At 45.8% G+C, this 17,484-nt stretch overlaps 1 protein-coding gene across 1 annotated transcript in view; it reads right to left on the reverse strand.

Annotated features, from left to right (window-relative positions):
• Positions 1-17,484, reverse strand: part of cdh23 (cadherin-related 23) — a 153,491-nt gene that overhangs the window by 85,429 nt on the left and 50,578 nt on the right. The window contains exons 7-9 of the mRNA XM_084020696.1: positions 4,507-4,701; positions 4,291-4,419; positions 602-680 (exon numbers count right to left, since the gene is read on the reverse strand). Coding sequence (XP_083876822.1) covers positions 602-680; positions 4,291-4,419; positions 4,507-4,701 — 403 coding nt within the window. The remainder of the gene's footprint in view (positions 1-601; positions 681-4,290; positions 4,420-4,506; positions 4,702-17,484) is intronic.

Raw genomic sequence — 17,484 nt, forward strand, 5'->3', positions numbered from 1 at the left:
CCCACCCAAGTCTCATGGAAATGTGTTCATGAGTTTTTGGAGATATCCTCCTGGCAGACAGACAGACAGACAAAGTAACTGGCAGGCACAAACATCGCATCCTTGGCAGAGGGAAACTCTTCAGGAGGAGGAAAGCAGCTATAACCTTATCAGCATCGTGCAAACTTTAGCTTCCTCTCGTCGTCTTTGAAGTAAAAACGCTCCCGTGTGGTAAGTTGTGGATTGTGGGGGGAGGCCCGGGTCTTTAGCAGCACCTTTTACCCCAAAAACCCCTAATAAAAACAATCGGACGCCACAAGTAGCAACGATAGAAAAATCACAAGATCACAGCGTTGTGCCGAAGGTTAAATTTGTCACTCTGACAAACCATAATCCTGTTTTGTTGGAGAGAGAGATAAGGCTAAACGAAGGCCGACTTCCGCACAACTGCACCAAACAGTGATTAATAAGAGCTCACGGGCGAGCCCATTCTCCCGGGCGGGGGCCGTTATTGACGGTTTTGCCTGATGAGACTTGTCTATTATTGCTGCGGGATTATGATAAGACGTGATCGATGCGGCTCTCTGTTCTGTGGATGTCAGATTGATTAAGTGACTCAGACCTGAGATGATGGTGTAGCCGATGCCTCTCGGCCGCCCGAGATCCTGGTCAATGGCTGTTATCTTCCGCACTTCGTATCCCTGCAGACACACACAAATCATACTGTATAAGCTAAACAGTCACATTTTTTAGGATTTCTACACCAGATTACATCACATGCTATACAAATGGAATAATCTGATGTCTATGTCATTGTTTTAAAAGATATGACAGTGGGCTTTATTGTATTGTAAAAACTGCTGATTCTTGGCCTTGAAGAGGACAGTGAAATCTATAAGTGGAGTGAGAGTGACCCCCGAATACTCAACGATTTGATCTCAAGAGGCTGATTAGACTGCAAATCTGGAAACGTAGTGATGAAAAATGAATGCTGGATTTAACATATACATACTCTCCTGGTACATCATGATATATAGCTTATTTTGCTAAAACTATATCTCATGACTATAACTCGTGTATTTTAAGTAGACGTTATTACCATGATAGACGAAGTTGCATCCATCAGAGCAGCAACTCGGAGATCACCTCAAACAGGCTAAACATCAACAACGTGGCTATTGCTTCAAACTGCAAGTATGTATTTATCAACCAGAGCACTCACATATGAATATATTTTGAATTTATGAATGATTTTCTGTTAAAATGACCCAGGGGAACCTGTTTGGATAGCTACAATGGGGGGAAGGTCACATGGAATGCAATCATTTTGCCATTTTTTTATAGATGCATGCAGATTAAACAGGATCAATGAGCAAAACCCCCCAAATCAACATAATTTGATGATCAGGAATCAGATCAGACGGTGTAAATTCTTAGTCCATGGACTAAACTTGAACATTAACTTGGACGAACAGTATTTCCCAGACAGATAACCACGAACGAGTGCTCCGTATTTCCACTGTGCTGCAACACTGGAACAAAGAGGCATCAAACAGCATCATGGCAGGCAAAGCATCAGCTATTTTTTTTCTTTGTGTAGTGTTTTATTAGCATTTCATTGGGGCTCATTTCTCCTTTCATTGAGTCCACAACTCGACAAAACCACAAGTATGACAGTTGAGGGGAAAAAAAAATATATATATATAAAGAAAGAAAGAGAAAGCTGTTTGAAAAGTCTTTGATCCGCTGAGCTTTCTCAGCCTTCGTGCCTCAATCAGACACGGTGGTGATACTTAAAAACCCCTGTGCTGCAGTGAGAGATAGAGACCCTCCCTACTTCCAAATGTCCTTCCTTCCCTCCTCCTTTGCTCCTTTTCAAGCCGTCTCCCATTGATCCTGCAAATTGTGTCTAAGGCGTGTTTATGCTCCATTTCTGCCAAAGCATCTCCTGTCATTGACCAATTACAGCAGAATCAATTACACGCCCTTTAGAGAGACCGATTCACACCAATCACGAGCTGAGAGGGAGACACACGGAAGATTTAGGGACAGACTAAAGCCTGATTTATGTCCGGGTGACGGCGAGCGTCCGCGCGGCCGACGTGATGTCACGTCCTCGAACGCAGCCTTTCTCGGGGGGGGGGGGGGGGGGGGGGGGTTTCCATCCGTCCGTGCACATCCAACCGTTTCTAACAATGTGGACGAAAACGGGAGTACTTGGAGAAGCTTTGAGAATGTGGGTTTGCCGCATGGAGAAACGTATAAAAGATCCGCGTCATGATTCCACGTCGGCAGATGTCGGCGTGAGCATCCTTGCGGAAAGTAGAACGGAGGCTTAAGAGTGAAAAAAAAAGGACGAATGAGGAGAAGAGGTGATACTGAAGTAATGTGAGCAATATTCTCTCAAGCTGTCCACACAAGTGGAATATGTTCAATCAACCATTAAAAGATACAAACCAAGCCTCCTGCATACATATAGACACACACACCGGCACATCTAGCCAAACCTAAGCCCCCCCCACCCCATCCCCCGTCTCCATCCTTTCATTTCTAGCCATACAGTGCATTACCCTCCAACACATTCTCCTTCTCCCCTCTCCCTCCTCATTGAGTTGACAGCCAAATTGTGTTTGTCCTAGAAGGAGCTTAAATGTCAGTCCAAGCCGCATGCAGCCACAGGTCTAACAGCTAAAAACCTTGCCCTGTGATTTCATCTGGAAAAAAAAAAAAGTTTCTTTGCCCAAGTCTTCTTCAACAGATGACGGCTTGATTGGCTAAAAGAAAGAAAGAGAAAAAGACAGGACCCGGAGAAACTAACGGCGACTGAGAGCGACAGAGGCAGGAATAGAGGGGAGGTTTGTATATGTGTGTGTGTGTGTGTGTGTGTGTGTGTGAGAGTGTGTGTCTGCACTCACACCTTTGAGAAATGACCTATGACAGGGATCCAAGTTTGATATCCCTTTACGCGGAAATGTCATGGGCCTTGAGAACGGTTGACACTCGTTCCGTCACTGTACGCCCTCGGCTTATCACCACCCAACACTGCCTAATGGAAATGACACATGCCTGTTAGAATAGCACGAGGGCATCGGAAGTGTGTGTGTGCGTGGATGTGTGTGTACGAGTGCGGTGGCATCTCCGAGTGTTTCCGTACCCGCTTCCAGCACCGCTGTTATCCCGTCTGTATCTGTCGTGGGGGTCACAGGGAGCTCAGCGACAGATTTTTTGGTTTGCACGCCTGCCGTGACCTCCTCCCGGAGCGTCACAGTAACAGGATTACACACTGCCCCCTAATGTAAGAGGCAAGCGCTACAGCACTCCAAGGCAGTCTTACTGAGGGGCTTAGCGCTGCACGGCTGCTGCTGCGAGAGATGTGGATTCTACTCACCGTTGTCAACTTCCGTGATCCGACATAATGCCGCTCTTTTTTAATTCTCCCCATCATCCGACTTTCTACTCTCTCCTTTCACCCCAACACCTCTCTCTCTCTCTACCCCCCCTCCTACTGTTGTGACCTTCCTGGTGACAGTTGATGAATCAGAGAGTCAGGGAGACACCAGGCGTCGACTCTGTCACGCCCCGTTAATATGCATGCAAATGTAGCACTTGACATTTCTACTACAGCGTGTGCATGCCGGGGGGACGAGGGATGTGTGGGTGGGCGGTTTGAGTGAGGGAGGATAAAACTGATGGAGATAGAGAGACAGAGGCAACGGAAATAAGGACGGACAGCATTATGCCCCTGTGTGTAATTCCCTCTCTACGAAAACATCAATAGCCGGACCATTAGCCACCTGGGAAACGGAGTTTAGAGGGCTGAGTCGGGGGAGTGAACAGGGGGAGCCGACACTCAGTGGATCAGATACCCATTACAGACCTACTGGCAATAAACATACAAGAGGGAAGGTCATGGTGAGACTGTACTGCTTCATGCAATACAGAGATCTTCATACTGTGCTCATGCAGCAGTAGTAGTAGTAGCATGTAGCATGGTGAGATAAATCCTGTAGCCCCGCTGACCTTTGCTAGAGGCCTCACATCCCTGAAACAGGACTGTAAATCTCCTGCAGTAATTACAGCCTCCAACACGAGCAGTGCTGCATGTAGGAGGATGAGAGGTGAGATATCCTGCCTCGATAATAACTCAGGTCTCCGTTTTTAAAACACATTCCTCTTACACCTGCTCCGAAAAAAAAACCTCCTGAATAATCAAAGAGGAGCATAGACACGGGGCAGGAGTCGCTAGGGATGAGCAATGAGTTTCACATAACGGCTGCATGAATAGGACACGGGATAGATACTATTACTCACCAGGGGAACGTCCTCCTCGATGTTGGTGCTGTAGGGCAGATTGGTGAAGATGGGGTCCATGTCCTGGACGTCGGTGATGGTGATGGCCAGGTTGGCGAGCCGGGACAGGGGTCTCAATTTGTCTTGATCCTGAGAAGAAACAAGAGGCTCAAGTCCAGTACATGCATTGGCTCTGTGTTAATGTAGGTGTGTGTGTGTGTGTGTGTGTGTGCTGACCGTGGCGTTGACGGTGAGCTGGTACGCCGAGGTGGTCTCGTAGTCCAGGGGTCTGACGACGGTGACGGTGCCTCGGGCCCCGTCGATGGAGAAGAAGGGAGAGGAGGGCTGGAAGGAGAAGAGAACGCTGCCTCCGGTGCCCTGGTCCGGATCCGTCGCGTTCACCATGAACACCGATCTGCCCACCGCCGTGTTCTGAGACACACACACACACACACACAAACACACACACACACACACACACACACACACACACACACAGCACAATGAGCAACTGCAGCAATATCATGACGAGCAAAAATAACGACGAAATTAAATGAAAAGGCAGCGTAAAAAGGGGCTTTTAGTGTCTCACACACTCACCAGCACACACACACACACACACACTCACCAGCACACACACACACACACGCACACACACACACACACACACACACGCACACACACACACACACACACACACACACACACACACACACACACACACACACACACACACACACACACACACACACACACACACACACACACACACACACACACACACACACACACACACACGGGGAGAGGGTCATGGCACTGAGCTGGGCCCTGAGCCAAAGCTAAAGTGACACAGGAAAGAGAGCGGTTGACCCCACAGTCCGTCCGTACAGGTGTCCGGGGAGTGTGGAGGTGTATTTGCATGTGTGCAAACATGCTACTCTGCTTTTGTCTTGATGTGTCAGAGAGAGGCTATACATGTGTGGGTGGTTGTGTATGTGTGCTTGAGAATGTGTGTGTGTACACACTCAAGGACAGGAGGGCCATCACCGAGGTAACGCAGCCACATAGCAGCAAGGTAAACCTGTGTCTCCGTCTCACAGGACTTTACAGCTGCTGCACAGTCACTTCCTCAGGCTCCCACACCTCCCGCTCCATTTGCCCTCCCTTCACTTTCTGCCGTCGGTCTCAGGACAATGAGCAGTGGTGGAAGCTGGTCCGTTTAACCAGAATAAGCCACAGAGCCACGGGGGATTGAGGGGCAGAAAGATGAGAGAGATCCACTTTGCGGGGTGAAGACGAGGAGAGTAACTGATATTTCAGGGTTCAGTTTCTCAACCTTGGAGTTGGAATTCACATTGTGTCTTCTGGTCTATGCACACAGCGTCCCGGGCCATCCGACACTATTAAACGTTTGTGTACTTTTTAATTTGAAAGAATTGCTACTGTATAAAGAGGTATTCCTGCACGTTTAGATCTTTGTGGATAAACTTCAAAAAGCAAGTTATGCCATTTTTGATGCTGTTGCTACAACTATAAGCAGGGTTCCTACACCTTTTCCAAAGTCACATTCAAGCACTTTCCAAGCATTTCCAGGTGCATTTCCATGCTTTTCCAGCACCTTCCAGCTGTGGTAAACTCCATCTTTGTACCAATCCAATGGTCAGTATTCAGTCTACTTATTATGTCACTTGTTCATCACATTAAATGAGATGTTATTGTCCTCTAAACAACCAACATGATGTTTGGAGACAGCTTTTTACAGAAGGACCACAAATGAAAGGAAAACTAATTCCACTAACAGATCCACAGAAATATAATCACCAACTATTTTCATCATCTGTTCATCATCAAAAGTCATTTTTCATAAAGAAATGTCAGAAAATGCTGTTTTCAGTCCCTCAGATATGGAGATCTTCTTTTCTCTGTTCTATCATAGATGTCATCACATACAACACACATTTCAAGACCTTCATTCTAAATCCAAGCACTTTTCAAACCTTGAAAACTGAAAGTGAAAATGCAAGTGTTTTCAGGGATTTCCAGCACCCATATGAACCCTGTTTAAGGAAGAATCCAGCAAGTAGGAAGCCCCTCTTATTGTATTAAAACAAAAGATCTCAGCAAGAAGAAGAACAACAATCTGTTTGGTCAGTTTGCCATGTTCTGTCCTGCAGCCCTGAAGCAAACCTCAACCTCCAGAGTGTAGGAACAAAGTTAGTAATCCACTCCTGCACAACAACAACAACAACTGCATTTGAATAAACATGTAAGCAGCGTTTCTCTGATATATTTAATATGCTTGTCTAGCGGTGTGCTCAGCAGAGAACTGGAAACACCTGTAAAAGGTAGCCTGCAGCCTGCAGCATGACACGGGAGCACAGGAACATATTAAATGGATGAAAAATACTCAAAATCAAACTCCTGGTGCATGAATTAAATATTCCTGTGTGTGCTTGTTTGTGTGCGTGTGTATACCTGTATGTGTCTGGCATATGTGTGCTTTATCAACTTTGCTTTGATGTCAAGGTGGCAGTTTGATAGTTGAGCATCGAGTGTGTGTGTGTGTGTATTTTGGAAAGAGGGTGAGATCTGGATGTGTGTGGAGAAAGTGTGTGATATGACGTATCATTTCCTCCCCTAAAGCACGCCGGTTTTCTATCTCCCTCCACACAGCAGCCTGTGAAACAATGACTAATAAACACCTCCCAGTGTCAGATGCCACAAGGTTCAGTAAATAACATCACACTCTGGAGAAAGTAAGCGAGCACACACACACACTAACACACACACACACACTAACACACACACACACACACACAGCAGTCTTGATCTCCTGGATTTGACAGAGCCACGGTGTTCAAAGCAGTTGAAGCAGCAACAGTTCAAAGCAGGTGCTGAGCAGCACAGTTGACCAACTCCCCGTCTGAAAGTGTGTGTCAGTGTGCCACTGTGGTGCTTCAGAGGCGAGCATGCTTGGCTGCATGCAGGTGGAGATCATCTCTGAGCTGCTATTGGACTCGGGAGGATCGGATGCCCCGCTAACAGAAACGCCAACATTAACGCGTTCACACTTATTCATTCTTATCTTGTTTTCCTTTCCCCTGGAAAGGCTTTGAAGGTCAAAATGCTCCGTTTGGATAAGCGGTGCATTCCAACGCTAAGAGAAAAGCAATAAAAAGCAACCGATTTAAACGGCTGGATCATCAACTCGTCGTGATGAATTCCTCCAGCAGTCCACGGAGCTCCACACGGCCCGTCTGCTAATCAGAGAGCAGTCTTCTGCTTGGCCTTTTGTACCTTCTACTGGATCTCAATCACCTCGCCATCAGGCTATTGATTGGCCCCGTGTGATGCAGATTACAAGTCAATGTGGGTGACCAGGCGCAAGATGCAAGGCAGTCACTCCCTCTCGTTTTTATTGTCCTATAAGACCGACGGCAATTACTTCTCCATAAACGAGTCGGGCGCAATAAACAATGACCAGCGAGACTCCAGCCAAACTGGATGAGAAGTCCAGTACGTCCGTACGAGTCTCTACCTCTTCCTTCTCAAGAGCAGAAAGCCAGCTGGTTAGCCACGGCTCATATCCCTGCATGTATGCCTTCGCAGAGCTTTGGAATAAATGGGGGATATTTCCGATGGGAAGCAGAATGTTAAGTGGTGAGACAGTTGGAGGGGGATGAAGAGAGTTCCCCGCTGCGTCTTATCTGAAGTGCACTACAGGAAATCACACTCTTCTCCCTCTGAGAGCCACTACTTATGGAAGGAGAGGAGGAGGAGAGAGACACTGTAGAGCACACAGAGAGAGATGGAGGGCGAGAGGTTTAAAGGAAGAGCACACTGTATTTACCGGAGACTACTCAGACGCCCCGTCATAAACCTAAGTGAGGATTCATTCAAATGGTTGCCATGAATTCACACTTGATACTTCCTAATACTGATGCAGTAGACGTTTCTGTAAATACACATTATTCACCCATGTGTTTAGAGCCTATGATCCTGTTTTATTTGATCATGTGTCCATAGCTCGATTAAAAGCAGTCTGAGAAATGACGTAGCTTGGACTCATACTATTATGAACAAGGACCCAAAGTTCACGGTGCATACCAAGAAAATTCCCGGGAGTCCTGAACTCTGGGTAGAGGTCCAAGATAAAAACTGTGTTGAGAAACGGATCCATGGAGGAGTGGAAGAAATTGTCAAATCAATGAAGAGCTCCTGGGAGCACAGGAGGCAGAAGAAGGAAGGAAAAAGTGTACAAAAAAACCCAGGATTCTTCTGAGAGCTTGCCCTACAGCCAAGGACGGTGAATAGGCAAACGAGGTATTGGTCAGGCAAGAGACCAAGTACCCAACGGCCACTCCAAGAGAGCTTCCACATCTCTCTGCAGAGATGGTAGAGGCTGTCAGGACAGGCATCACTGTCAGATTTCATCACATCAGACCACTGCAGCCAGATAGAAGTCACTTCCTCCGCAGCACATAAAAGCACAGGAGACGTTCCCCCAACACCACTTAGAAGAAAACATTCTCTGCTGCGATTAAGACACAGGATCTAACTTTTTGGCGTGAATGCCACGAGGCTTATACATGAAATACAAAACTGTACCATTCCAATGAAGCGTGGTGCTCTGCTACTTGCTGTGAGGATGGATTCTTCTCAGGGGCAGAGAGCAGAAAGAAAGACTCCACAACTCACTCAACCAAAATCCCATGTTTCAGTGCGTGATGCGACACGGGATTTGCTTCAGTAGAAGTCCAACAGAATGCATTTATTGTCATTGCACATTGTATAATGAGATTTGCTGTGCATCTCCAAAAACGAACACCCTTTACAAATAGGAAAAGTATAAAAATATACACGGAAGATACAAAAAGTCTAAAAGTCCTGAAGGGGCTCCAACAGTGAACCCCAATGAAAACAGACCACTGATGCCCCTCATTGGAAGAGTTTGATGGATTTACATGGAAGAATGGGAATACAGTAAAGGGATACTGCAGAAGCTGCTACTAAACGTGGTTCTACAAGGTAATAAAGATGTATTATATCTACTGTTTCACGTGTCCATTTAGCTATGCGTGATAGGCTGAGGACGTGATATGGAAAATAAAAATACAGTGAAGGAGTCTGACTTCTTTACAAACCAACTGCAGGCACAAAAGGAGGAACAAGAATGTCAGAAATGAGAGAGAGAATGCAAGTTGTGAGAAGATGAAGAAAAACAAAGAGCGAGAGAGGATGACAGACAGTGAGAGGAGAGAAAGAAAGCGAGAGCAAAGACATGAGCACATGGAAGTGAAAGCCTGTCACTAACAGCCATGAGACGCATCTAATAAAGGAGGGAGTCCCTATTTGCCTTCAACTGCACTGCTGCTGGGTTAAAAGGCAGCAGCGGAGCGCCGGTCTCCTGTGGGCCGACTTTCCGGTTCAACGTGAATTCTGGGGCCCTGGAGAGCCGAAGGCTGGCCAGACCGCAAGACTACATGAGCCCAGCTCCTCTGTGGGACCTTGAGGGATGACAGGAGCTGAAGTCCACAGAGGGCTGGAGCTTTAAGTGTAATGGATTCCAGTGGTTCAACGTCAGCTCTGTCCTCCAGGGAGTCCTTGAGAGCGTAGTGGCAACAGAGTGTGTTGATACTCAACAACAACGGCACAGTTTCATTCATTTATGTGTCACTCTGGTGACGGAAGAACTGAAGCCAAAACTCACTCAGGATGCAGTGTGGAGGTAAATTATGCTCTTCAGGTGCATGAGCTAAAAGCCCCAAATTAGTGTCTGATTTGTTTAAAAAAAGAAGGGGAAAAAATCATGCAAATCACCCAAACAAAACACTTGCAATAGAAAAGTGTTTTTGAAAGTATGGTGAGATGAAACAGCAAAAATAAAATAAAATATAGAACCAGATTACATTTTTAGCATTCTACGTAATATTTAATATGGATTATTTTCCCGAATGCAAATATAAAATGTTATAAAAGGAAGTTATAACATTTTGCATTAGTAGCATCACTCTGTAAGTCTTTAAAGTATGCACAAACGTAACAGCTCCACTTTCCCTTCTCTCCAAGGAAATGTAGATTGGCCTCCATCGGCTATGAAATTTATGCCATAAAGTATGTACTTTTTTTTTTTTTTTAGGATAAACACCACTCCTAAGTTTGCTAAGTGCATATTTGATACATTCATTACCATTTTTTTTAAATCCAACATTTGCTAAGTTACAATTCCTGGTCTCTCATTTGCTTCAGGTTTTGCTTATCTGTGATATTTATAACCACACATTGATTTTGTGCTCAGGAAAATGTCACATATTCAACCTGAGGTTTTCCAACCAAATGCCCGACAGATCGTTTGATGATAAGCAAAAGATGCTGCTCCGCTAATGTTCTATTGATCGTGCCTGTGACAAATTGAGCTTATTACCCAACGAATGCAAATGGCAAAACTCTGACTTTCAGCTCTCATATCAGACAGACGGAGTAACCCAGTGACGGACTAAGTGACCCACGGAGTTCCTCCGGTTGATTCAATCGGGGATGGCAGTCTTTGGCATGCTAATCTGCTATTTGATGACAAGTTGACTTTTTGTTCTACCTGGTAAAGGTCACGGTAAACCCACGGACTTTTGAATACAACGTCTGCTCTTACTTTGTCAGAAATGTTAAAGACATGTTGATTTGCAGGGAGAGAGCGCCCAGGCTCTGCCCCCCCTGCTGCTCACAGCTGCAGAGGCCCAGCTGTTCACTACAATAGACCGTGATTACACCTACGCTGCCTCGCGAGGTTCTCGGTTCCTCCTGGCTTCCAACTCAGCGGGCATGTGATTGTACCGACTCCGCTCGCCGTTTTACTGCCTGCCTCTCACAACCTCCGTCCCTGCCTCCCACATGCGGCGCTTTGTCACTGACGCTGATATTATTCTGACCGATGCGAGGGAACGTATCGCAAATGAGGAGGGAAAAAAGCAGCAATATAATTCAAATTAAAAAGTGAGAGGAGAGCGAGGAGGAAGTACTTTACATAAAAAGGGCTTTATCAATGCGGACAAATGTAACAGGTTTCTCATCATGTAACAGTCAGAGAACAATCGAAACATATCATTGCTAACGTGTCAATGCAGGATAAAAATACATGATTATAACCCTTATTAATGGTATAACAGGTTTTGAGATGAAATTGCTTTTTTGGAAATCAGTCGCTATGTCATGTGAAATCAAAGTATACGTGTATTACAAGTACATCAAGTTTTCTTCCTGAAGAAAGTTTTTTTTCCACTAGATAATAATGGAGCTTGAGACCAAAAAAACAAGAAGTTAACAAATGACACAGAATGTACAAAAGGCTTTTCAGATGCCAATTCAAACAATCCAGGCCTTTTCAGACACATTCGGGGATAGCAATCAGAGAATGAAGGAACACTCAAGTAGAGTGTATTGTACCACCCCCGACCATTAAAACTCCAGACAGCACTTTCTTTCAGGTAACATTCATCATTCCATTCACCACCTTACTGTGCAACAATTAGAAAAACTAATTAAACGAGAGGAAAGAATCATGACAAAGAAATTTAAAATCTCAAGCGCCACCAAAAAAAACAAACAAACTGTTTGACAAAAGACAAAGACCCTGCTTTCTGGTCTGGTGGACTCTAAATGGACCATAATGTACTAAATGAACATCATGCTGGATTGAAGAAGACTTGAAACTAGAGATTGAGACCATAAACTCATGTTTACAATGTTTACTGAGATAATACATCAAGAGAGAAGTAGGACCATTTTCTCATAGACTTCTATACAACCAGAGAGGAGTCGCCCCCTGGTGGCCAGCAGAGAGAAGTAGGACCATTTTCTCATAGACTTCTATACAACCAGAGAGGAGTCGCCCCCTGGTGGCCAGCAGAGAGAAGTAGGACCATTTTCTCATAGACTTCTATACAACCAGAGAGGAGTCGCCCCCTGGTGGCCAGCAGAGAGAAGTAGGACCATTTTCTCATAGACTTCTATACAACCAGAGAGGAGTCGCCCCCTGGTGGCCAGCAGAGAGAAGTAGGACCATTTTCTCATAGACTTCTATACAACCAGAGAGGAGTCGCCCCCTGGTGGCCAGCAGAGAGAAGTAGGACCATTTTCTCATAGACTTCTATACAACCAGAGAGGAGTCGCCCCCTGGTGGCCAGCAGAGAGAAGTAGGACCATTTTCTCATAGACTTCTATACAACCAGAGAGGAGTCGTCCCCTGGTGGCCAGCAGAGAGAAGTAGGACCATTTTCTCATAGACTTCTATACAACCAGAGAGGAGTCACCCCCTGGTGGCCAGCAGAGAGAATGAAAGGTTTAAGGCACTTCAGCATCACTTTATAGAACCGGATGTTGCTGCCTGCTGGGCATCTGATCGCAGAGCAAAATAAACCCTAACACAAGATCAACATGATCACAAATATTCTCTAGGATCATCTGAATCATCAATATATAGTCATGAGCTATGAACTATTTGACGGATATATAACAGACGATAGGAAGTATAGAAATAGGTGATCGGCGATGGTAATGATCTCACAGCGTGCAGCTTTGACAGAGATGCTGAGGCAGGTGAATCACAGGAACACTTAAATTAATCATAGAGGTGATACGCAAAGCCATATTTCACATTTAGAATTAGCTTATCAATAATTCACCGGTACTGAAACAAGACTAAGTGTCCTTCATCTGCAAGACTCCAACAGTAAATGGGAGAAAATTATGCTAAAATGATTTATACTGTGCTGAATAGCCGGAGTGTGGTTCAGCGTCTAAACGGTTTGAATTCTCCAAATAAACACGAATCTAACATGTGTAGAATTAGTGTTTGTGTACTGTGTGTTTACCGTATAATAATGCACATGATCCCAAAGCATGCTTGTAGTACTGAGGCTTAAGGATGCACCAGAGATCACAGATGCTGTAAGTTTAAAAAAAAAAAAAGTATTGAGCTGCTGGGTTGTTCTCTCCGATGGTGCCAAACAGATTAGAGAGGACTCAGGAAATAACCCCGGTGGAATGAGATTCACAAAGACCTCGCCCCCGGAGCTGTACCTTCACAATCCCAGTAACATCCAGACAGCTCACACACCAACGCTACTGTGCTGCATGTGGAGAAGCCCAGCCATGCCCCTGGTTAAAAAAAAAGGAGCCATCGGGCCCAAGGGGGCTAGTATCAACTTTACATCGTATGTCACAGCAGTAACATCCACAAACCGACGAGGCAGCCCCACTCATAAAAGGAAGTCTACCGTTATATCATGGAAACTGTTGTGACAAGGGTTTCTTTAAAGCCCATGCTTAACCGGTGGTACAGCCTGCAGTCCTCCTGTATGTAACCTGGGATATTGCCACGGGACACCCAACTCATAAAGCCTTTTCAATCTTGGCACTCCCACTGGTAAAGCCAAGGTGGACGATGCAATCATTGCAGGCCGAGAGCTAAATTGTATCTTGACCACAGTTTGAGCTACGAGACACACCGTCTGTGTGACAACATGCAATCTGCAGATAGGTTTACCTTCAGTCGCTCAACTCCCATTCCATTATCGGTGCATTCTTGAAAAAGAGATTTCTTTCTTTCCTGAAACTGATGGATGGCAGCTGGTCGAACACACGCTGTGCTTTGTATAGTAAATTGGAAGGATAAGCTAGTTGTCCATGTATGTGTAAGTGTTACTCGTCCAGTTAAAGCTGGACGATCCAGCAAGACTAAGCCAGATTTTGAAAGTATCCATCTGAAAAAACCCAGCCCAGCCCTGCCAACTCTTAAAAATAGCTTAGCAGGACCAGCTCCAAGGGACTCTGGTGAGGAAGTCGCCAAGTCGGCCTCACTGACAGTCCGTCCTCTACAGGCGTGTGCTTCCAGAGCCACTCCACCCAAATTACCATAATCAATGTGAACAACAAGCATGGCTATTGTGAGTAGTCTGCTGTCAAACCAGCAGCTTGTGGAAGACATTGGTGACCCAGGTGGATATGTAGGCAGGTAGACAGGTAGGCAGGTATACAAGTAGATAGGTAGGCAAGTATACCGGTAGAAAGGTAGGCAGGGAGACATGTATACCGGTAGACAGGTAGGCAGGGAGACATGTATACCGGTAGACAGGGAGACATGTATACCGGTAGAAAGGTAGGCAGGGAGACATGTATACCGGTAGACAGGGAGACATGTATACCGGTAGAAAGGTAGGCAGGGAGACATGTATACCGGTAGAAAGGGAGACATGTATACCGGTAGAAAGGTAGGCAGGGAGACATGTATACCGGTAGACAGGGAGACATGTATACCGGTAGAAAGGTAGGCAGGGAGACATGTATACCGGTAGAAAGGTAGGCAGGGAGACATGTATACCGGTAGAAAGGTAGGCAGGGAGACAGTTAGGCAGGTAGACAGTTAGGCAGGTAGTCAAGTAGATAGGTAGGAAAGTATACCGGTAGAAAGGTAGGCAGGTAGACAGGTATACCGGTAGAAAGGTAGGCAGGTAGACAGGTATACCGATAGAAAGGTAGGCAGGTAGACAGGTATACCGGTAGACAGGTAGGCAGGGAGACAAGTATACCGGTAGACAGGTAGGCAGGGAGACAAGTATACCGGTAGAAAGGTAGGCAGGTAGACATGTATACCGGTAGAAAGGTAGGCAGGTAGACATGTATACCAGTAGACAGGTAGGCTGGTAGACATGTATACCGGTAGACAGGTAGGCAGGTAGACATGTATACCGGTAGACAGGTAGGCAGGTAGACATGTATTCCAGTAGACAGGTAGGCTGGTAGACATGTATACCAGTAGACAGGTAGGCAGGTAGACATGTATACCGGTAGACAGGTAGGCAGGTAGACATGTATACCGGTAGACAGGTAGGCAGGGAGACAAGTATACCGGTAGACAGGTAGGCAGGGAGACATGTATACCGGTAGACAGGTAGGCAGGTAGACATGTATACCGGTAGACAGGTAGGCAGGGAGACATGTATACCGGTAGACAGGTAGGCAGGGAGACATGTATACCGGTAGACAGGTAGGCAGGTAGACATGTATACCGGTAGACAGGTAGGCAGGTAGACATGTATACCGGTAGACAGGTAGGCAGGGAGACATGTATACCGGTAGACAGGTAGGCAGGGAGACATGTATACCGGTAGACAGGTAGGCAGGTAGACATGTATACCGGTAGACAGGTAGGCAGGTAGACATGTATACCGGTAGACAGGTAGGCAGGGAGACATGTATACCGGTAGACAGGTAGGCAGGGAGACATGTATACCGGTAGACAGGTAGGCAGGTAGACATGTATACCGGTAGACAGGTAGGCAGGTAGACATGTATACCGGTAGACAAGTAGGCAGGGAGACAAGTATACCGGTAGACAGGTAGGCAGGGAGACATGTATACCGGTAGACAGGTAGGCAGGGAGACATATACACTGGTAGACAGGTAGGCAGGTATACAGGTAGGCAGGTAGACAGACAGGCTCGTCGTGAAAGTTTGACCGTAGGATCAATTGGTGACCACAGACCGTTACAATATGTTTTGTCTCTTTGTTTCTGAATCAGTTACAACAGCTGATATGGTCACATGGTATAGGTGTGGGGCTTGTTATTGCATTGTGGTGCTGCAGTGGAGGCACCAGTCACAAAAAAAGCCAGATCTCCCCCATCTGAGAATTCCTTCAGTGACGGTGACAAAGCAGTGAAAGACTGAGAAGAGCTCATATTATATAAAGTGGAAAAGCTTCTCCCACTCTTTAAAGATAATAAAAATAAATGTCACTACATACGAGAGTTAGAGCCAATCTGACGTTTGTAGGTCTTTTGGGATTATGACTGGTCTTGTCAGAAAATCAATTACTCTGACTGGATGGGCAATAGCGTTCATATGCACTTCCCATTCATGTTCTTCTTTCCTCTTCTAGCAGCACTTGGCCTTTTTCCTGGCAATCCACATGACCTCCTGCACCCAGTGATTTCTGTTAAACTGGTCAGTAAGACCTAATACAACACATAATACGGAGCAGGTCTGTTGCGTGCCTCTACAGAAAGTGATGTCTGGCATTATAACCTCTTCCCATTTAAGCGCTGCTCCGCTCTGGTCCAGTCTGTGGCCTGGCTGAGCGATGGGCGATTTTCTGGAGAAGCACTCAGCCGAACAAAATCATTCCACGCCGGCAGACAGTGAGAGGAGTCACTTTTGAAAGGCAAGGACAGCCTATACATTTGTGCGTGTATGTATTAATTATATGATGCGTTTGTGAACCTTCAGTTTTTAGCTCCTTAGATGTAGGATTTTTTTGTGGCCATTTTGTGTGGTTCTTAAAATGGCCTTGGAGGCTGTGTTAAAACATTTAGAATGACTCAGGATGCAATTAGGATTTAAGATGTGAGGTAGCAGTGATGGTTAAAGGAGGGGATAAGCGATCAATGTAGCCAATGGATAAGGATGTGTCATGCGTGTTCGCGTGCATGGACAGAGCCTTTTATCAGCAGAGGAAAAAAGCAACAAATAACGTCTTTATCTCCTGATCACACTTCCCCGCTAACTGCCTAACCTCTGTCACAGCTCATGGCTGACTGCCTTCCAAAGAGCCGGGACTGTTTGTTTAAATATAAAGGTAATCAGGTCTGGCATGCCGCAGGGATCCAGAGAGAGAGAGAGAGAGGCAGAGAGAGGTAGAGAGAGAGAGGGGCAGATGGGTTGATCCCTGAGGGAAAGGTACAAGGACGGGCCACATCACCAAGTCCTGCTCCCTTTTTCTATCTCTTCGTGAAAAGTTATCCATCTCAATTCAGAATTCTAAAAGTGGAAACAAACCATTTGTTTTCTTTAACTTTCGTATGAAAAGGTGGTATCTGGCCATGTTGGAGCTTGAGGAGCGGTGTGCCGTTAGGTCAACCTCCGGCAAGTAACGGCCCCTGAGATGGTCTTTAAATATGAATGATTGGTCTCCACACTGACTTGAGCGATGAAGGTTGGACAGCAGTATGTTGGAGGGGACAAGCTGCATCGATGAGGACGTGTAATACGCTCTCAACCGGGAGATGCACAACACAGAATTCAATCTAGCCAGGGCTCTACAGCGACTGTGTGTTTTATTTTTAACCAGAACTTCACGTTAATTACTTACTTACATGCTAAGGTCTGTTGACATATTTAACAATACATGCAAAATGAATGACAAAATAAATACATTTCTTC

Source organism: Eutrigla gurnardus (genome assembly GCF_963514095.1).
Source record: "Eutrigla gurnardus genome assembly, chromosome: 11".
NCBI classification, from domain to species: Eukaryota; Metazoa; Chordata; class Actinopteri; order Perciformes; family Triglidae; genus Eutrigla; species Eutrigla gurnardus.